At 31.5% G+C, this 21,292-nt stretch overlaps 3 protein-coding genes across 7 annotated transcripts; 2 read left to right on the top strand and 1 right to left on the bottom strand.

The window, feature by feature from the left end:
• The first annotated feature begins 3,058 nt into the window (after window positions 1–3,058).
• On the top strand, window positions 3,059–3,670 carry LOC111480776. The gene has a single exon (XM_023125944.1). The coding sequence runs from the start codon at window positions 3,059–3,061 to the stop codon at window positions 3,668–3,670; it is 612 nt and encodes a 203-aa protein (XP_022981712.1).
• A 2,658-nt stretch (window positions 3,671–6,328) lies between these two features.
• LOC111481269 (transmembrane protein 56-like) lies at window positions 6,329–14,816 on the top strand. Of its 5 annotated transcripts, none has more exons than XM_023126680.1 (10): window positions 6,329–6,605; window positions 8,833–9,042; window positions 9,241–9,329; window positions 9,413–9,548; window positions 10,432–10,506; window positions 10,636–10,757; window positions 10,917–10,992; window positions 11,122–11,181; window positions 12,933–13,105; window positions 14,733–14,816. In XM_023126680.1, exons 2-9 carry the CDS (start codon window positions 8,929–8,931, stop codon window positions 13,059–13,061), a joined length of 801 nt encoding a protein of 266 aa, XP_022982448.1. In that variant the 5' UTR covers window positions 6,329–6,605; window positions 8,833–8,928; the 3' UTR covers window positions 13,062–13,105; window positions 14,733–14,816. The 5 variants fall into 5 exon arrangements, with proteins under 5 accessions (XP_022982448.1, XP_022982447.1, XP_022982443.1 ...); XM_023126679.1 differs by lacking the exon at window positions 14,733–14,816 and adding an exon at window positions 13,269–13,327; XM_023126675.1 differs by lacking the exon at window positions 14,733–14,816 and adding an exon at window positions 6,954–7,054 and having other exon boundaries at window positions 12,933–13,215.
• LOC111481270 (probable transcription factor KAN3) lies at window positions 13,647–18,196 on the bottom strand. Its single transcript, XM_023126681.1, has 5 exons — window positions 17,802–18,196; window positions 17,568–17,644; window positions 16,505–16,644; window positions 15,865–15,952; window positions 13,647–14,030 (listed from the first exon to the last, which is right to left on the bottom strand). The coding sequence occupies exons 1-5, from the start codon at window positions 17,929–17,931 to the stop codon at window positions 13,770–13,772; spliced, it is 696 nt and encodes a 231-aa protein (XP_022982449.1). The 5' UTR covers window positions 17,932–18,196; the 3' UTR covers window positions 13,647–13,769.
• Window positions 18,197–21,292: the final 3,096 nt, after the last annotated feature.

Here is a 21,292-nt window from a genome sequence, read left to right as displayed (position 1 = left end):
GGAGTGGAGCTTGGGCCTGGTTTTTCCCTTCTTCAGTCCGTCCTTTCAAATGGGCTATCCACTTTTTTTTTTCTTTTTTTTTTTCAAATATTTTTTTTATCCCAACAATTTAATTTATATACATTCAATTTTACAATAATTTAATCACGCTAAAAAAAATCATCAAACATTTACAATTCACCTCCTTCGAGGCCCAGCGTCTTCGCTTGCACATCGCGTCATGTCTAGGCCCAATGTGTTTTGTTCTCCTCTCCAACTAATATGGGACATCACAATACATCACGACATCACAATCCACCCCATTCGAGGCCCAGCGTTCTCGCTTGCACATCGCGTCATGTCTACCTCTTCGGGGAACAGCGAGAAGGTTGGCATATCGTCCCGTGTTTGGCTCTGATATCATTTGTAACGACCTAAATCCACCGCTAGCAAATATTGTCCTCTTTAGGTTTTTCCTTTCGGGCTTTCCCTCAAGACTTTAAAACGCGTTGTTAGGGAAAGGTTTTCATATTCTTATAAAGGGTGTTTTGTTCTCCTCCCCAACCAATGTGGGACATCATAGGAAATCTCTCTTTAGTAGACGCGTTTTAAAATTGTGAGACTCACGATGATACGTGATGGGTCATTATGGACAATATCTGCTGATGGTGGACTTGAGCGTTGTTGCAAATTTTTAAAGTACAAATTATTACATGTTAAAATTTGAAACACTAAACTATTAGAAGAATGAAAGGACAAAGACATACTGAAAATTGCATTCAAGAACCGTTACAGTCACTCTAAGTTTATGATTATGTCATTCGGTATGACCAATACCTTTGCATCCTTCATGAACTCGATGAATTGGGTATTTAAAGATTTTTCAAACTATTACAAGAATGAGAGTACAGAGACATACCGAAAAAACTGCATTTAAGAGTCGTTACGACAGCCTCGAGTTTATAGTTATGTTATTTAGTCAAACCAACGCTTTTACAACCTTCATGGACTTGATGAACCGGGTACTTAAAGATTTTCTAGACACTTTCGACCTTTAGATAGGCAGCCAAACTGAAAGACTTAGCTAAGGGTATGTGTAGTAGATTTTACCGGAAGCTAGAATTAGTACCTACATCTTCTAGAGTGTTTGTCTACAATAATAGTTATCAATGGATCAGATGACATCTACGAAAATATTTAGAGACTAAATTGTTACGGTGAAAGTTCGAGGAAACGTGATTTTTAACTTTTTTTTTTTACTTTTTTTACTCTTTTTACAAGAGGAAAATGGTAAATATTAATTTTTTTAAATTGTTGTATTGAAAATTGAATTTATTGTTTCAAATATAAATAAAGAAAATTGAACCAAGATAGGATTTTGATGGTAATATTCTACTTGATATGGTATGAAAAAGTAACTGATGTGAGATTATATTCTATTTGGACTTATCTCGTGAGCGGACTCTAAGTAACTCCTAACCATTCTTGGACGTTATGTCTTCACGTGTTAATTGTTTTAACGACACTCTATCAGTATTTACAATATAATCGTGTGGTACTTACTCTTGCCCACGAGTAAATTAATCAACTAAAACTTAGGTCACTATAAGTCTCAACAGTGTATACTGAAGCCTCCGACCCTGCATTTGGAATATGGATTTAGAAAATAGGGGCAAATAAAAATTGGAAAGCAATTTAAGAAAGCGATGTTACACAGCAACAACAACGGCGTTGATGACATATAGCCTTGATAGGAATAATTGACAACTAGTCGTATCTCCTTATAATACATTTTGAGGCAAATTGTATCTCACAAGTGTATACATCATGACTAAAACGTCGTACACATAAATTATAATAATAAAAGGCTAGTTAATATGAAAACAATAAAAAAGGTTTGGAATAAACGTAACCACCGACAATACACCTTGAACAAGCATAGCTAGAATCAGACACGGTAGCAGGTAGCAGGTAGCAAGTTTCAATGATGTTAGTTGATTTGATTCCTTACCTGTTACATGCCAATTAAGCCTATTATAAATTCTCAAACTTTTAAATTTTTAAATTTGTGATTATTTAATTTTTTAATTTAAAGAATATTTAATAAATCTCTAGAATTCTTGAATTTATTCCAACTCATTACTCTATTTAACATTTTTTAAAATTTACCAATTTATCGGATACAAAATTTTTAGTAAAAATTATTTATAGAATATATATAATAATTTAATAAATTTTGATAGAATTATTAAACATTTTTAAAATTTACAAATTTAAAGTTTAAAGATTTATTAATAAAAAAGTTTATGAAATAAATTAATCTTGTAATTTGACCAATATAAAGTTACAAAATTGATTATTTACTACTAAATACTAAAAAAAGAACCTTTAAAAATATTCAAAAGTTTGAATAATAATTTTAAACTTTTTTTTTAAAAAAATCATTAGAAATAATTTTACACATTTTTTTTTATATAGAATTGGTTAGTATTTTGTTTTAAAAAATATATATTTAAATTTTTAATAGCTTTCTAAAATACTTTTTAACTTTAAAAAATTTCATTAATAACTTTCAATCTTTTATTTAAATGTTATAAAATAGATTTATAGTGAATATTATTACCTTCATAAAAAAAGCTTAATTAAATTTACTGTGAATATTTAGACAAAAATTCCTTATGGACACCTTATAGATTATCTCCAAATTTTTTAATATTATTATTAAAAATCTATAATTATTTTTGAAATTAGGTATTAATATAAAAATATTTTTCCATTATTTAAAAAGTTTAATGATGTTTTTTTTTAGTTTTAAATATTTTTTTAAAGGTACTAATTGTCGAGAGTAATTAAAAATAAATAAATAAATAAAATATTGTGGAAACTGTAATGGTATTTTTTTTTTAATTTTTTTTTAAATTTAAGGGTATTTTGATTTTATTTATTTATTTATTAAGAGTACTATAAAGATCTCGATTAAATATCTTCAAAAAGCTGTTGAAAAATCACCATCGTCCACAAAAAATAAATAAAATAAAATAATTAAAAAAAGGTTAGAAATTAAATCAAATGGAAAAATATGACAGAAGAAATTGAAGATAGAACGAAAATGCTAATAGCGATGAAAGGCCATCCAGGCACGGGCAAGAGCACTCTGGCCCAAACCCTAGCCTCCCTCCTCAAAATCCCCCTAATCGATAAAGACGACGTCAAGGACTGCGCCGCCGCTCTCGCCGCCGCATCAACCGCCGCCCTCGTCAACGACCTCTCCTACGACGTTGTTTACCGTCTCGCCTCGACGCAGCTCCGCCTCGGCCTCAGCGTCATCGTCGACACGCCTCTCTCCCGCCGATCTCACTTTTGCCATCTTACCGATGTCGCTTCCACCGCCGGCGTGCGGCTTCTCATCGTCGAGTGTAAGCCATCTGATCTGGCGGAGTGGAGGCGGAGGCTTGAGAGTCGCGGCGCTGATGATCGGACGAATTGGCACAAGCCGTCCACGTGGCGAGAAATCGAGATGCTCTTGGAAAGTTACGGCGGATGTGCCGAATTCGACGTCGGAGATGTTCCGAGGCTGGTGGTTGATACTACCGCGCCGGTTAGTTTTGATGAGATTGTTTCTACTGTGATCGATTTCATTGTATCTAACGGTGGTTCTTTCACTGCTCCGTCGGCGGCGGCGGAGAGATGAAGCGTTGTAAATTATTGTCTCAAAATTGTTTAAATTATAATTATTTTCATTTAATAAATCTTTTTAGAGGAATATGTTTATAAATTTTAGGCGCTAAATATATATATATTATTTTTCCGAACAAAATTAAAATATTTTATAAATTTTGGAAAAATAAATATAAAACTAAAAGAAAAAAATCCAAATAAATATAAGCTTTTAATTGAACCAAATGGGTGTGTATTGGGGAAAGTGACACCCAAAATCCAAATCCATTTATAATAAAACGTATTCACTCTCCAGTTGTAAGAACATTTTTATCCTCACCGTTGGTTTCTTAATCAGTTGCCATCTGACGTTCTGAAACGGTTCTTAAGCGAGTATACAACTTTATCCCACTCTCGCGAAGGTGGAATTGTATTTTTGGCCCGACATCTGTTTTATTTCTTTCATCTGTTACGCGTTTTTCTGTCTCTTTCCCCGCCGCCTGTGGCTAAGCTCAAATGACATCATAGTCCCCGACTCATTGCCCTTAATTTCAGCTATGTTTGGGCCCATCGTTTAGGGGTATTCTATGTAATTTGGTAATTCGATTAATTTAGACTATGTAATCAATGATAATTGAGAACTAGAGTCAATTCCACCTTTGTAAGATGAACACGACTCTTCATGATGGTATGATATTGTTCACTTTAAGCATAAGTTATCATAATTTTGCTTTGATATTGTCCAAAATGCCTCATTCCAATGAAGACATGATCATTCCCTAAATTACCCGATGCGGGACTTTCATCCAACCCCTCTCCTTACTCGAGGCTCGACTTCTTTTTATTTTTGGAGTCATTTGTTGAGGATTCTATTAACATGGTTAAGTTTAGGGCATCGATACCATATTAGATGAACACAACTCTCCACAATAGTATGATATTGTCCACTTTGAGCATAAACTCTCATGGTTTTGCTTTGGGCTTACCAAGTCTCATCTCAATGGAGAGAGTATTCTTGGACTATAAACGGGTGATCATTCCCTACTTTTATCCAAACACTCATTTCTAACTGATGTGTGATCTCACAATTTTCTATCACCAAACCACTAATCATGTATACACATTAATTACAATTTTAAATTATTTATTTTATTTCAAATAATTTCTTAAACACTAAGTAAAATATTTTTAAAATTAAAAAAAAAAAAAAAGAGAATCTAATTATTTTATTAAAAAAAATGGTCCCAAACAAATATTATTATTTTACTATAAAGTTTGTGTAGCCAAATTTTATAAGACCAGCTAATAAAGTCTCATTATTAGCGAAAGTAGGGGTGACAAAATTATTGTGAGTACCTAAAAAATCATCTTTAAATATTAAATATTAAATATTTATCATATTTATTGTATGGTGGGGATGAAATAATTTATTATTTCACACTCCAACCTCCACATTTACATTTTCAAATATTTTGCACGTTTCTAGCATTTCCATTTATTTATTTTAAATAAATTTGTATACCAAACTCAAATTAATTAATAATTTGTTTTATCTTCGGTGGACTTGCGATTGTTCTGCACTCACTCTCCAGCAAGAAGTGAGTTAAGCCAATTCATTTTTGCGTCGTCTACGACTAAGTGACGTATGCTTGAGCCTCTAGCCCTGATTTGAGAGATTTAAATTAGTGTTATATGTGATGTAAGCAAAAAGACAACAAAACTAGTCATATCCCTCTATAGTACATTTTTTTGGGCATTTTAGCCCTGGCAAGTGAAGACACGATTTTGGTGAACAGTCATACACCCTTGTACTGATCCAATATGAAATGGTAAAAACCTATCTAAGATGAAAGCATGTATTGTCAACATATCGAACGCTCAACTTAAATTGGAAATAGGGAGAAAGCGATGATAAATTTCTCTCATTTAGCTAAACTTCCCGGAGACATTTATAATCATACCATCATAATTATTCAAGTGATATTTAATATTAGCTGATTGGATAAAAAACGAGTTCATTTTTTTTTTTTTATCTAGCTACAAAATTATATAAATATAATAAGTAACGTCATTAACACACAGACAACTAATTGTCATGTATTCAATCGGTTAGTGATTTTTAACCGTAAGAGGCAAAATACTAACTTTTATAACCTTAACAACCGAGCATAATAGAAAATAATATTATTTATTTATTTATCGAAAACATTTTTAAAGTTAAATTAATAAAAAAAAAACCACTCAATAATTATTTACAAAATAACATCAACTTTTTTTTAAAATACTCTCTAAGTTTTAATACATTTTAAAAGTTAAAAAAAAAAGTTTTAAAAAATTGTTACAGTTAATAAAAAAAAAATCTAAAAAGGTATTAATTTTACTTTTTTATTTTTATTTTTTAAATGGATGGTGTTTTTGAAGTTTTAATTTTTTTTTAATGTTATTAATATATATTTTTTAATTTTTATTTTTGAAACAAGGTAATTTTAAAATCAAAAGGGCTTCGCTAAAATATTTTAAAATTTTTATTTTTTAAAATAAAAGGGAAAGTTTAGGATTATTTTTTTTTATTATTAATTTAGGGTTCTTTTCTTTTAATGGAGTGTATTGACAGGATTATTTATATTATAATGATGTATATGGAGGCATTGCGTGGATGGTATATAAGAGGGCTTCTCTGGAATCTTCGCACCGTGCAGCGTCGCGTAAGAAAAGAAGAGACTGAAACTTCGTATTGTTTGTGCGTTGCTTTGTGCCTAATCACCTCACCTCAGCCAAATCCTTCTCTCTCTCCATCTTCCATATCTAACTGAAAATTTCTTATTTCTATAGTCCTCTTATCAATTCGCTTTCTTAATTCTTCCTCATTTTCATTTTCCATGATTCTACTACTTTTTCCTCTCTCTACGGAGTCGTGATTGGTTGACGAGTTTTCTCAGCGCGTCGCGGCGTTTTCTGGCGATTTTCTGGTGAGTTTTTCTGGTTCCGGTGATCTCTTTGATGATTTTTGGTTATCGATTTGTGTTGGTTGATGTTCTGTTCGAACGCGCATTTCTCTGTTATTATTATTATTTTATTGTGTTGTTAATTGAGTTGTTTTGTGCTTAATCCGTGTTTTTGCTTCTTTTTTTTTTTTTTTTTTTCATTTAGTTTGGTTGATTGCTTTTGTTGCTGCGTTAGGATTGAGTAATCGGTGTTTGGACTGCTGTTGTGAAACTTGCTGTTTGCTGTTGATGCTTTGGACAATCTTCTTCGTTTTTCGATGTTCTTGATGAGTGTGAATTTGAATTCTACTTGTTATTTCTTTCTTTTTTCAGTGTGATTGGTTGCTTTTGTTGCTGCGTTGGAAATTGATGTTGGACTGCATTTGTGAAACTTGCTGATGTTTTTGGACGATCATCTTCGTGTTTGGATTTCGGTGATTAGTGTAAATTTGAATTCTACACGTTTATTTCTTTCTTCTTTCAGCGTGATTGCATTTGTTGATGGATTAGAAATTGATGTTGGTCTGCATTTGTGAAACTTGCTTATTGCTGTTGATGTTGTTGGATGATTCTTCGCGATTTGATTTTTGTATTAGTGTAGTGTGAATTTTACATACTGCGCTACTCTGAAGTTAGTTCTCGGCTTGTGCTAGGTTAGTTTTATATTTCAGTTCCTTTGTCGTGTAGAACTTTATCTTTCATGCTTAATCCGTGTTTCTTTTGTTTTTGTTTTTAAAATTAATGAATTTATGTTTTTCAGTGTGATTGATTTTTTTTTTTTTTTTTTCTTTTTTCTGTATTAGGAATTTATATTAGACTTCGGTTGTTTTTGGTGTCTTTGGAGGACTATCTTCTTTGTATTTCAATTTTTGTGATAAGTGTAAATGTGAATTTTACATACCGTGAGACTCTTGACCAATTCACTATAATTGTGTTGGTAGTTTTTATCCTTCAATTTCTTGGTTGAGGTTGTCATGTACTATCATTCTTGTAGAACTTTATTGGATTGTTTGCTTATGTTGGTTGAGGAGGTGCTTTGTATGATCAGCCAGTGACTAAGAGATTTTAGAAGCTTGGCTGTACTTTACATTTAGAGATTTTGATATGTTATTAGCAATCTTAGCAACATGCAATATTGTTTCAATGTGTCACTAACAGCACGTCCTAGGTATTTAATCTAATTAACATTTTATGTTCATCTGGAAGGTGGATAGCTGAGCAATGGACCTAATAGTCGTAACATTTAAGTGTATGCCCAATTTCTACCAGTAAAAACTAGGAATAAAATCTTCATATGTTGTTGTGTCCAATGTTGACCGAGCTGATTAGTTTTCTGAATTATCAATTATGTAGTATTTTATTGAAACAGGCCTGTAGGCCAATACTTTGTAATGACTAATGATTTGTCTTCTGTCTGCTTCCTTTTGCACATTGACACAATGCAAATAAGAATCTCACATGCTATCCCCTAAAGTATGGCCACCCTTGCTGAACACTCTTTCTTTCCTTCCCTCAAGTTAGTAGGAAACAGAAACTTTTCATTAGATAGCATAAAATTATTATGAGAGATGAGACATTAACCCAAGTAAAATTCCATGGTTTGAAAAAAGTTCTTCCGGTTGGCAGTGGAAGGAAAATAATTCTGCCTAGATGAGTTTTGAATGGTATAACCACCCCATTCCCCACTCATGGAAAAGGGGGGAATTACTATTTATTAATTACAGAAGTAAAGCTTCACAAGGAGGCCTTAAATTTGATAAGCCTATAGTACCTCTCCAGCCACAATTCCTTAACTAGGATTTTAGAGCACACTGCCACAACAGTCTAGCCATCCATTTAAAAGCAAATTTTTGTTTGTACTCTCTGCTTAATGCTTTCTAGTTTCTCCTAGTGTTTTGGGTTGACCTTTATAGATGGTGAATGTGAATAACGCTCTTGTTATTTGAATTATTGCCATCAGCATTTTTTAAGGAAAAATATATAGATAAATTGTGAATTCTCTTTGCACTCCTGCAGGATATTACATAGAATAAAACTAAAATGGGAAGTAATCGAATAGCAGATGATGATAATATGATGTGCCCTTTTTGTTTCCACTCAGACCATTGACTTGTTGCACTGATCTTGCTTAGTTACTTGTTTTTAACTCTCCCATGTTCTCTAGTATTCTTCATTAAGTTGGTTAAGTTCTGACTTATTATTTTGAAGACAGGTATAAAGAGGTAGAGAAGAAGTTAAATAATTTGGAGGAATTGGGCCTCTTGCTATTTCTTTTTGAAAACGTGGCATCAGATTGAAACAAGCAATCATGTCACTGAAGTCATATCAAAGCCAGGCCGAGCAACTACTTAAGTATCTTGTACTATCAGATCCTGTTGTACCATACATTTCCATTCCTGCAGGCATACTTGCTAGCAAATTGGTACCTTCCCGTCATCTATGGCTCTTTTTTATCTTATTCAGTGTGGGTACTTTGCATGGAGTTAATCTTCTGTTCAATCATCATGATGTTAAAAGGTTGATAATATGCTAGCAATTAGTTTCTCTTCTTGTGTGATTTTGCATGCCTTTTTTTTTTTTTTTTTTGCTGGTCATTTGTAAATCAACCCTTTGTTTCCAGGTCTATGATCTGACTGATTTGATCAGCGGTGTTTACTTCAAGAGTTATTCTAACCTTTCTAGGATTCAGCGAATGGAGTGGAACAACCGGTAAATGATCTTTCCCTTGCTTGCATATATTTATTTATTTTTCCTTGCAATATTTTTTTTATGAGTACTTGCTGTTTTTACAGGGCAATGTCAACCCTCCATGCTATTTTCATCACAGCAGCATCATTGTACGTGGTGTTTTTGTCTGATCTCTATTCGGACCGATATTTTGGCTTTATTACCTTTCGTAGTTCAACAATATCGACATTTTGCCTCGGAGTAAGTGCAATCTCTGCATATATATGAGTAGGTTATTACCATAGTGTGGGAAACTTTGTATATGTTGTAGATGTTAAGAAGTGCCTCGGCTTTGTCCAGAATAAAAACCATGTTGTGATAACAATAAAGATGAAAGGTTAAGAGTTTCAGGGGCTAGCGCAAACTCTTGAAAAATATGTCCTGATCAGGTCCTAAGGATGAGGATGGAAAGGAAATGTGTACATTTGAGATTAGTGTTTTCCAGAAGTTATTGGAGCAGATGATAGAGATTGTTGGCACTAGCCGATCAAATCATCGGTCATAATAATCCCTAGTTTCTCATGTAGAAGACAAAAGTGGTATTAAGCTTTATTTATGCTGGAAGTAGTGAATGGAATGTTGGGAGCGAAACAGAGAGTTGTGTTCTCTAATGTTGCATGTTCATAAATAATACTCTTGATTGAAAATATTTAAACCGCTGTGTTTTCAAGCAGTCTGAAAATCTATGTTGATTTTTTTTGGAGATGTTACGTTAAAATAGCATATCTAAGCTGACTCAATTTCTCCAACAGATGCTCTTGTGACTTTGGATTTTTAGTTGTTTTATTATCTTTTGGAGGAGGGAGGTAGAGTGAGGGGAGTGGCCAACTTGAACTGCCTTTTCTGTTATTGGACGATCTCTATCTATCTTCCTTCTGTTTCTCATGTCCACCTTTTTAAACTTAAGCTCTTCATGTTTTAGTTGCAACCAGCAACCTGCAACACCAACCATTATATCCAGAATTGACTTAAAATTTTGCCAATCAGAACATAGCTTAGTGGATAATACACTAACTTCTATTTCAAAAGTCAATGTAGTTGTTGAACTCAAGGCAGAGTTATAACTTTGATGACACTTCTGCAGGTTTCTGTTGGTTACTTCATAACTGATCTTGGGATGATCTCTTGGTTTTATCCTTCCCTTGGTGGAATGGAGTATGTAAGTGCATTCTCCCTTTAAATATTGCCGATTGTTTTATATTCCTGTCATATTATCTTGTGTTCTTTAGGGGAAAGAGAGAGTGGGAAATTTGTTATTCATGGAAGGTGATAATGTTGTGTTTTCCAGGTGATACATCATCTTCTTTCTCTCGTAGCTGTGGCCTATGCCATGTTGACGGGTGAGGGGCAACTTTACACCTTCATGGTTCTCATCTCTGAGACGACAACTCCTGGGATCAATTTGAGATGGTGATTTGCTATTAATAAATTATCAAGTGAAATAGGATTTGATCTTGACTTCAGAATTTGTTCGTTTCTGTTTGTCAAGGGACTGGATATATCTCTGTGTCTTAATATATAGCATTTCCTCAGAAAAGTTTTCTTTTTTTTTTTTCCCAATTTGCGTAGGTACCTTGACACAGCTGGAATGAAGAAGTCAAAGGCATACCTCATAAATGGGGTTGTAATATTCTTCGCTTGGCTGGTGAGTCAAAATATCTGATTACTATATATTTCTTTTGAAGTCTGTTCCATAACCATGGAGAGTAGCGAACAGAGCAATTTAACCCTATGTATTTCATACGTAAGCGGTTAGCCAATATTTTCTTTTCAGGTTGCCAGAATTCTTCTGTTCATGTACATGTTTTACCATGTCTACTTGCACTTGAATCAGGTACTCATCAATCTTACTTTTCTAAGCTTGATAATATTCAGTCAATTATTTATTGAAGTACACTACTGCTTGCACATTGATTGGCAAAGCATCTGCAATCTGTTACTGCTCATATGATCATTTGGGAATCGAATTACAAATATATTACAAATATATAATTGTTTAAAAGTACATACTCGTCGGATTGCATGCACCAAATGAAACATGTGGCACATCTATATATTTATTTGCTTGTTTAGTTTTTTTTCTAGGAAATATTTTTGATGCTATGATTTTTTTTAAAAAGAAATAAATAAAGCAAAAAGAAAGAGAACACCATCTAGATGAAGTTATAAAAAAACTTTTCCAATTACTGAGAGCTCCTACTATAATTGCCAAAAATAAGAAAAAGATTTACCGATGCGAGTATAACTCAACCGTTAAAAACATTTATTTCTTTTGTTGACGTTGGAAGTTTAAATTCACATTCCACATTTAGAGACTTGGAGAAAGTTTTTGTTGCCTACTCATTTCAGAAAATTTTGGAATTTCTCTTTACCGAATCATTCTGTCTAAATTTACCAACCCTCACTTATGAATCATGGTATTGATTTTTGCGATAAGAAGTATTTTAGCATCATCTCTCTCTTTGGGGTCCCCTTTTCAAGTGCTTTAACATGTGAGACTAATCTTGTGTTTTCGGAGAATAATTATGGATCATAGCTGCCATTTAAACCAGAGCCTCCCTACGGTGTCTGATGATTACATTTAATTTTATATTCTTTATTTATTTAATAATTTAATGTTAAAACTTAGAATAATTAGTCAGTATATATATAGATATATATATATTCTGTAAGAAACTATTGACTAATTGAGAAAATGTCATAAAAAGGGGAGGGATGTGATATTCCACCTGCCGAAAGGGTAGCAAAAAGGTGGTTCAAAATTGGTCAAAAATACGAAAGATACTAGACAGACAACACCTGATTGAAGCAAAGAGATAATTTGAGTCCCAAAATTTGGTGTTCACTTACTCCAATAACTTGACATCGACTCCCAAATACCCAACACGAGATAGTTGGGTCTTCGGGTTATTAAGTCGGGGATGATAGAGCCCAGTGAAGCTAGAAAGATGAATGAGGAGTTTAAAAATCTTTCATCCAAATCTCTCAACTAGGCAGAGAGACGATTATTAGAGGGTGAGAGATATTTGGCTTGGTTTCTTTTAAAATAAAATTCTCTGCACGTAGCAAGGGAGAGAATGTTGGACCGAAATCGAATTGGTAGAGATCTGGAGTGAATATGTAGGTGGTGAGAGAGAAATATGATGAGAAAAATATGAAAGATGGGAATGGAATGTGTGGACGCTGGTTGGTTTATTGTTAACTTTGAGTTGAATCAATATTTATCTTTCTGAGCTGGTTAACTGATTCGAAAATTTGATTGTTAAAAAAATCGATTCAAATTGAATGGAAAATTCAATTAATCCAATCTATTCTTTATAGTTTGGGTTGGATTGTTTGATTTTTTCCGGGTGTCAGATTAGTTGAGTATCCCCATTCAAAATTCCTTGTGATTTAGATAAAGCGATCAAAATATCGTGAGTGATTAGAAACATTATTTGTGTGTTACATCTAGTTTTTTTTTTTTTTCAATGAATCTGAGAATATATGTAATGTATCTATTCTCATCAGTAACAGCCTGCAAACGGATTCGTGTCTTAATTGCTTGAGAAAATGAATTAAGAACTCGTCTTCTGAACTTTACAGGTTCTCCAGATGCACGCTTTCGGGCAACTTTTGGTGTTTGTTGTTCCATTGGTATTATCAGTCATGAACTTGATGTGGTTTGCGAAAATCTTCAGAGGATTGAAAAAGACATTAGCAAAGAGACAATGAACGGAATAACACACCTTCCTGCTATTTAGGCCACCCAGTAAAAGGTACTGAAAAAAAAAAAAGTCTCTTTCTTGTACATGTTGAAGTTGTACAATTTCATGTTAAACAAGTACATAAATAGATAGCATTTAGAAGGCAAAATAATTTTTTTTTTTTTTTTTAAAAAAGGTATAATTTGATGCATAATTATATGATTGTTTCCTGTAGATATGTAGGGAAGGATGTTTTGAAATCAATGCAATGCTCTCATGCCATTCGCCACTTAATAACACATCCTTTTAGAACTTGTTTCTTCATGTAGAGTCAGTCGAGCTAATGATCTTTAATATTACGGGAGTTGCTTTGACAGCCCGATGCATTAAAGTTAGGTAGTTATTTCTAGAAAATAGTCAGAGAGATGCACACAAGTTGGTTTAAAGTAGCCACTGAATGTAGTTTGTTTAATGAAAAGTCAATCCTTAATATTATGAGGGTTGCCTAGATGACCAAATGTAGTAAAGTTAGGTATTTATTTCGTGAAAATAGTCTTGAGGTTCACCCAAGCTGATTTAGCTGATTTAAATTCATTGAGAAAACTAAATAAAAAGTTTGTCTAACATATATTTATCATTTTTTTTTATGAACATAAGAAAGAAACAATAGAGTACATGTAATCCACAAAAAAGGTTTAATAAAATACCTAAAAGCTATGATGGATGAAGATATTGTTCATATGGTTAGGTCCAAATTGATATGATGAGGATGAGGGAATTCATTAGGTCGTACAAAATTAGGAGAGGTGTTGGGATGCTGATGATGAGGTATGGTGGGGCATAGTTGTAATTGTCTCTCTAGAATTTGTTGTGTGATAGGGGAATGATGAGTGGGTTTGAGGGATAGTGAAAGTTCACAAGTTTGGTCCTCTAACATTGACCCACCAATGCATTCCACCTCTTCTGACATCCTGCTTTCCAAACTTGAATCTGAATCCTGCAATTAACGAATTTTCAAATGTTGGTTAATTCTAATTTTTCATTGTTTCTTTCTTCATCTTAGAATTTTGTTGGTTTTATATGTCCGAACTTCGGTTTAGATGCATATCATCAATTAAGAGTTAGGATATATATATAAAATAGGGGTGATGCTTTTTCTATTTATAGGAAAATTAAATAATAATAGGTAGGTAAAACATCTTGTCAAACAAAAATTTCTCAAAATTTGGAAATTGGAATTTTGATTAAAAATTCCCTCGCCCTCTCTTACTTTTTCTCTTTCCCTCCCACTTTCTAAAAATAATAAGTAGAAATCAGAAATTGTTATAGAAATTTATTCGGCACTTCTGGTTTTCAGAAATAGAAAACACAAAAACGAGAAGAGTATGTTTGTTGTTTTTGGAAAATAGGATACCCAACCAAACAAACAAACAAACAAACAAAATCAATAAATATTCCCTTTTTTGTTATATCTCTTCCATATTTAGAGTAATAAACTATTTCGAGAAAAAAGTTTGTTCAAGTCACAGTTGTATATATTTTCCTTTCAACGTGCCAAAAAAAAAAAATAAATAAATAGAGAGAGAGAGAGAGAGAGAAAGAGAACTTTGAAATATAGTTTAGAACTTTTTGTATAAAGTCGTAAAATAAAGCATTGGAACATAGTTGGATTTGATTCCAAACGTCGTCGGTAATCCAGCAAACAAACACAACCGGTAAAGATTGGCAAAAGATGGGGAGAAGAAGGTGATGGATGATGACGCATGGGTTTGAAATAAAAGCACATTCAATGAGAAGAAAAATGCTTACAATGGAATATGTACCCTAAAATTAGATATGATCATATGATAGTGTCTTTCGACTCATGTATAAAGCAAATATTGAGTTCCTTTTTAATGTTAAAAAAATATATATTAAGTTAAATTACAAATTACTTAGTTATTTGAATAAACTTAAACTTAATTGCCTAATAATTTTTTTAAGTTCCTTAAATTTTTTAACCATTTTTTTAAATTCACAAACTTAATATTAAAAGTTTAGATTTTTGTAGTCATAAATTTCATATTTTATCTAATATAGTTCATTTTTAAAAAATGACATAAACTTGTTAGCCCCAAAATTAAAGGTTTGTTTTAAAGTTTAAAAATTTAAAGATTTAAAAAAAAAAAAAAAATCTTTTAACAGATATAAAATTTAAAAGTTCAAATTTTTTTTTTTATAAAATAAGACCTCTAAAATTTCTTAATTAATATATGGAAAAGTACTGTCACCACTCTCACCTAGCGGGAAAGTGGCTGTTTCCTTTATGGAAGAAGATAAATGGAAATTAGACGGTGGGAGTGGATAAAAATGGTCGAAAAATGGCTAGAGAAAGCCAGAGAAACTCAGAAATTTTTTTTCTACAAATCTATCTAAGATGTTCCCTATAAAACCCAAAACCAACTCAGCTTCTTAAGAAAAATATTAGTGGAAGAAAGTGAATAAAAACGAATTTAATTAATGGTAAAAAAAAATTAAAAAAAAAAACTTTTATATATGACAATTATTTACTAAAATAACGACCACATTAGACATGATTGACTCTGAAAATTTTCTCGCCTAAAAATTAATGCAAATTAAATAACAAACTTTTTAGTTTTTAAAAATTTAGTTAAGATTTTAAAATAGTTTATTCAAAGTTGGTTGTAATACAAATAAATTGCTAATGTATTAGGAATATTTTCGATTTTTTTTAAAAAATGTTACCAAATGATGGGGACTCTATAATGCAATAATTGAATATCATACTTCAAAAAAAAAAAAAAAAAAAAAAAAATTGAAGCGTTAATTACCTGTTGAGAAATAATTCTGTCCTCTATATTGGACGAAGAGTCGTGCTTTCCATTGCTCCTATTGAACTCTTCTTCTTCTCTTAATATCCTGCAAAATATTGGAAATATATATATTTTTTCTCTTAAATGTGTACTCCCTTGCAAAAAAGATTAAGAGAATTTAAACCCTATTTTCACCTCTAAATTATCAAATTCATCTGAGATCTAGTCCATAAACTTTGTAGGTTAAAAAAGAAAACTCCTCAGATTTTGAAATTTTGAATTCCAATACCTAACCTTATCTCTAGTTCCAAAATTTTGTCTATATTGTTCAATAATTTTTTAAACGCAAAGTTCGAAATAATGTTTTATGGAAAGTTGATGATTACCTTTAAATATGTTGACTAATTTTTTTTGTGAGTCTCTAAATAAATAATGCTTTTGAATTTATTTTTGTATTCGAAGACATTCCTAAAGATATATAGATACTTTCGAGGCTGTGCATGTAAAAGATATGAAATAACCGTGCTAAGTAATAATTTAAAAAAAAAAACTAAAATAAGGGTTGTCGCAAATTCATATTGTAGTGAAAAATGTCATTAATTTTATGAGAAACGATATAAGAATGGCATGATAATGTGAAGAAGATTGATGAACATACCCACTTGAAGAGGAGACTGAAGACATGAAGATTTTGATATCAGAAGAATGTAATGTTCTTCTTCTTGTCTGCTCCATGGCTTGTTTCAACATTACATGCTCGCAGCTACTGCCATGCTCTAATTTCATACTCCTATACATCTAAAATTAACATAAATAATTATTCAACAAAATAAAAATAAAATCATGAGAAGTTATTTTTCAGAATACAACAAATGATTGAAAATGAGTAGCGTCGCCATGCAAGAACTCATAATTGTTCTATTTCTTTGTCTTAATTTCATATTTAATTGAACTAAATGCTACTTTTCTCTCCACTTTTCTCTCCTGCTGTGTGGAATGTACCTAACCTAAACTTAACTCTTTTTTTAATTTGTAAAGAGCTTCTTTAATTAAAACCATGTCCCACTCCTACCTACGAAAGCTACTAGTATTCTTATCATCTTATCTGTTTGGCTTAATGCATTTTCACGTTTTGAGAAAGAGAGAGAGAGAGAGAGAATCCACACTCCTGATTCCAATATTTGAACAAATTCCTTGTTAATTTCTGCTCACAATTTGTCTTTTTCAGTTGTGAAAAAACTTTTGATTACAGATCATGTTTGGCTCATTAATTTTACCAAATTTGAGTTTCTATGTAATTAGGAGTTAGAATATTCAAATTTACGCAACAAACTTGTTTGGATTGTATAGATCGAGCACAAAAAAGTGTTTGTTCATAGTTTTCCGTATGGTTTTGTGGTAGGTTTATGAGTTTCAGCAGATTCTAACAAGTTATACATATTACAAACTCAAAATTGTAAATCAAAACACACCGATGAAAAATTAGCTTAGACATAATCAAACAAGACTTCAATTAGTCGTTCACACACACATATATATCTGGAATCACTTCACAGTCGGAGTTTTGAATCAAGAATGATCGTACCGAACTGTACATAAAAATAAAAAGTAAAAACGGTGAAGTTTTTTTTCAAATTGAAGATGAAATGTAGTTTAATTTTCAAAAATATATCAGTCGGTTCAACGATAGCGATGAAGAGATTAGTGTTTAGTAAAGGTACCTGTAAGTGGCTCTTTATGTGTGAAATCTTCAGTCCTTTCACTCCCATCATTTGCAGTATTCTTTTCGGCGTTGCTTCTGCAACAAGTCAGGTTTCAGAAAAAGGCAAACAAGATTCCAATACGAACGCGCTTCACATACTCTTCTCTCCTACTTTCTGAAACAGTTACTGATTCCAAGCCAGAACGCCATTGAAGTAAAAACAAAAGAACAAAAAAGCTTCACGAAAACTTACGATTTCTTCCACCAAGGACCTCGACGGTCTGAACGAAGTATCGATGAAGCGCCGGCGTCCACCGCAGCCGCGGAAGTTCCGATTTATTGTACTGTCTAACTCCGATTCTCTCCGATGAACAGGATTTCATCTTCTTTTATACCGAAAAACTAAGAAAGACGATTACGAAGCAGAAGAAAATCAAATCGGCTCATACAAGAAACATACGGAAGACAAAGGTCGAAAATCGATCGATCTATCGAATTTCGCTTCAATTTCGTCCTTGGAGCTCACGAAAAATGGAAGCAAATCAAAGAGAATCAACGGCGGGCAGCAGCAATTGTAGAAAGCAGAAACCGAAATCCTCTCTAGTCTAACGCCCTAAACTTTTACACGAAATCACGTAGTTTTTGTGAACTTCCTTTTCATGTTTTTCCTTTTTATATTCGGTCTCACAAATTCATTTTTTTAATAATTTCCTTCTATTTTTAATATATATGCTTTTAACTTTTAAGGCTCATTTTTTTTAAAAAAATCAAAATTCTTTATGTTACTTCTAAAGTCATTAGGAACCGATAATCAACATTTTAAAAGCGTAAGAATAAAGGTTTTGACTATATCATGTCTATCACTTGAATGTGAATTTTTGTGACACCCGAGTAAACGAGGGGTACATAAATGAACCGAGATCACATATGAATAAGAACAGTCCTGAAGATACGATGACTAAGAAAGACTTAAGGAGAATTGAAAGTCACTATCTATACCAATAAAACATCCTTTTTTGTCCACTGATTCGATCGTAGAAACTACGTTAAGTGATCTTTTACGAATCTTCTTCGGATGCATGTGAGCAAGAACAAACAATGTTGGAAAAATTCATATTCGTCAGAAAGGATACTCTTCACTCTTAAGAAGCGAGAAATAGGTAACTTAACCATATTGCACGGGATGTCGGAGAATGTCGAAGGTCATCATGTGCCAAATCTGGATTCTGATTTTGGTTTATTCATGTACCTCTTTTTTACTCAGACATGATTGTGAATGAGATGAAATCACATTTATGGAGATTAATTAAAAAAATATAAAATTATGGTTCATAAAATTTTTTAAATATTGATAATTATAACTTATATCAACAAGTACATTAAACTCGAACAATCTCGATAAAGACATTTATATAATTAATTAATTAATGGTTTATAGCTTGTATTTTCAACCAAAATTTTTGAGGTTTAAATCTATTTATTCCCGACAATTTTATATATATAATTAGCCATAAAATAAAATAAAAAAATAAAAAACCAAAAAGCGGGAAATTAGAAGTCAAAGTTGAAACTGATCAATTTTTTAATTTTTAAATTTTAATTTTTTTTTTAAATTTTTAATTTTTTTTGTCTATAAAATTTGGTCACGTGTGTAATTGAAAACGGTGCCTACTTCTGGACCCACCTCTCCTCTATTTTCAAACCTCACGAAAAATTTACCTCTCATTCTACTATTTATTTATTTATTTATTTATTGTTTGATTTTTTTGTATGAACTGCTCCGCAAATAAATTTTTTAATTCATATATGATTGGATCGGTACCGTTCGAATTCGACACCTAATGATTTTGATATTCTCACGCATTTCCTATAAAATTCAAAATTATTCGAAAGACCAATACAAGAAATTTCAACATATTTTGTCTTTGTTCACATGTTTTTTTAGAAAAAACTTACCCGACATCACTAAATAAAACATGTTTAACTTTTGAGTTCTTATGATTGAGTCATTGAAAAAATAGGATTTTGTGATCTCATATCGGTTGGAAAGGGAAACGAAGTATTTCTTGTAAATATATGGAAACCGGAAACAAAACATTCTTTACAAATATGCAGAAACTTGTTTCTAGTGAGCCGTTTAAAACTTAGGAAGCTTGGAAGGGAAAACCCAAAAAGAACCATATTTGTTATCGGTGAGTTTGAGTTGTTATAAATGACATTAGAGTCAAACCAGACGGTGTGTCAGCAAATATAAATTAAAATGTTTTTTAATTTTATTGCCACGTGGATCAACTCGATTGACAATAATTTGGTGATTTATTTCACCAAATATAAATTAAAATGTTTTTTATTTTTAAGTTAAAAGTAATTATTTTCAATAATACCATCCCAATTTTTCCTTTTAAAAATCGTATACCTCATTTTTGTGGATAGGATCATTTGACTAATTTCTCATTTAATGAAATTAATTTATTTTTTATCGAGTCTATAATTCTTATTAAAAGAAAGCGAAATTTGACGTTAAAAATCTTAGGTGAGAATGTGAAGATTTGACTCGAAAATGATGTTAAAAAATATTAATTTAAATAGTTAAATTTGAAATAAAATATATTTAGTATAAATATTGACATCTATGAATGAACTGAGACCAAATTAAACAAAATATGTTGGAATGACTCGTGTATTGGTATGTGAGGATAATCTTTACTCTTAGAAGTAAGAAACCAGCAACGTGACTATGTCGGTGTCATCGGGTACCGAATCCTAATCTAAATCTTGGGCTTAGGTCGTTATAAATGAATAATTTGAATAATTTATAAATATTTAAATAATGTGATGGAAAAAAAAAATACAAATATAGAAATTTGTGTACAAATAAAACAAATGGTGATGGTGTGTTTGAATTATTGTCACAAACATAGAAGTTTTTAGATAAATGACAAAATTGGGGATGGAGGATGTGACAATAATGAATTTATATTCTTTTATTATTATTATTATTATTATTATTATTGTTTTTATTTTGGTCAAATATAATATTAAATGCTCATTTTTGTCACGTACCTTAAATTTTAAACTTTATAATTCCAAGCAATTAAATAAATAATTAAATAATATGCCACGAAATTCAACTCATAATTTATTGATTAAATAAATAAATAAATAGATAAAGCTTCCAAGTTGGATACTTGTAGGTTCATTTAGTGTTATAGGGTTTTTAGAAGGACATTTTTATTAATTAACTTTGGAAAATAAAATAAATAATTATTATTATTTTAATATAATATCAAAACATTTTTTAAATTATTATAAATATTTCGCTTTTACATCGAGATTAATCTACGTTTATATTTGTTGAATTACGTAACTGTCTTATACCTAAGTTTTAGACCAAAATTTAAGATCCTTCTTTGACTCGGGCGTTACACTCGAGTGCCACATGCCTACAAACTTCCACCTCGATTCAGCTCTTTTGCAACGTCTTATGCCCGTGATTCATATCAAAATTTAGTATTCGAATTTGTCATTCAAAGACCTCAACATTTTCTTTGAGACCACTGTTCGTGATCTTTGTTCATTCATATACAATTATTTTATTTGGTTTAGTATGGTGTTATTAGTTTATTTTTAAAAATTTAAATTTATTTTATTTTTCTAAAAATAGAAAAGCTATGTGATGATTATATGTTCTGTCCAAAAATGTTTGTGATAGTTAAAATGTCAAAAAAAAAAAAAAAAAAAAAA

Source organism: Cucurbita maxima, unplaced genomic scaffold (assembly GCF_002738345.1).
Source record: "Cucurbita maxima cultivar Rimu unplaced genomic scaffold, Cmax_1.0 Cma_Scf00006, whole genome shotgun sequence".
Taxonomy (NCBI): domain Eukaryota; kingdom Viridiplantae; phylum Streptophyta; class Magnoliopsida; order Cucurbitales; family Cucurbitaceae; genus Cucurbita; species Cucurbita maxima.
The sequence above is the reverse complement of the archived record's forward strand: the minus strand, read 5'-3'. Positions and strand labels throughout refer to the sequence as shown.

Excerpts from the sequence above, each read along its gene's own strand:
- LOC111480776 (XM_023125944.1), top strand. The coding sequence starts at position 3,059 with ATGACAGAAGAAATTGAAGATAGAACGAAAATGCTAATAGCGATGAAA.
- LOC111481269 (XM_023126680.1), top strand. The coding sequence starts at position 8,929 with ATGTCACTGAAGTCATATCAAAGCCAGGCCGAGCAACTACTTAAGTAT. Across the intron at positions 10,993-11,121 it reads TAATATTCTTCGCTTGGCTG|GTTGCCAGAATTCTTCTGTT; the intron begins GTGAGTCAAAAT and ends TTTTCTTTTCAG. Across the intron at positions 11,182-12,932 it reads TCTACTTGCACTTGAATCAG|GTTCTCCAGATGCACGCTTT; the intron begins GTACTCATCAAT and ends TGAACTTTACAG.
- LOC111481270 (XM_023126681.1), bottom strand. The coding sequence starts at position 17,931 with ATGAAATCCTGTTCATCGGAGAGAATCGGAGTTAGACAGTACAATAAA. Across the intron at positions 16,645-17,567 it reads ACATAAAGAGCCACTTACAG|ATGTATAGGAGTATGAAATT; the intron begins GTACCTTTACTA and ends TGTTAATTTTAG. Across the intron at positions 15,953-16,504 it reads TCAGTCTCCTCTTCAAGTGG|GATATTAAGAGAAGAAGAAG; the intron begins GTATGTTCATCA and ends AATATTTTGCAG.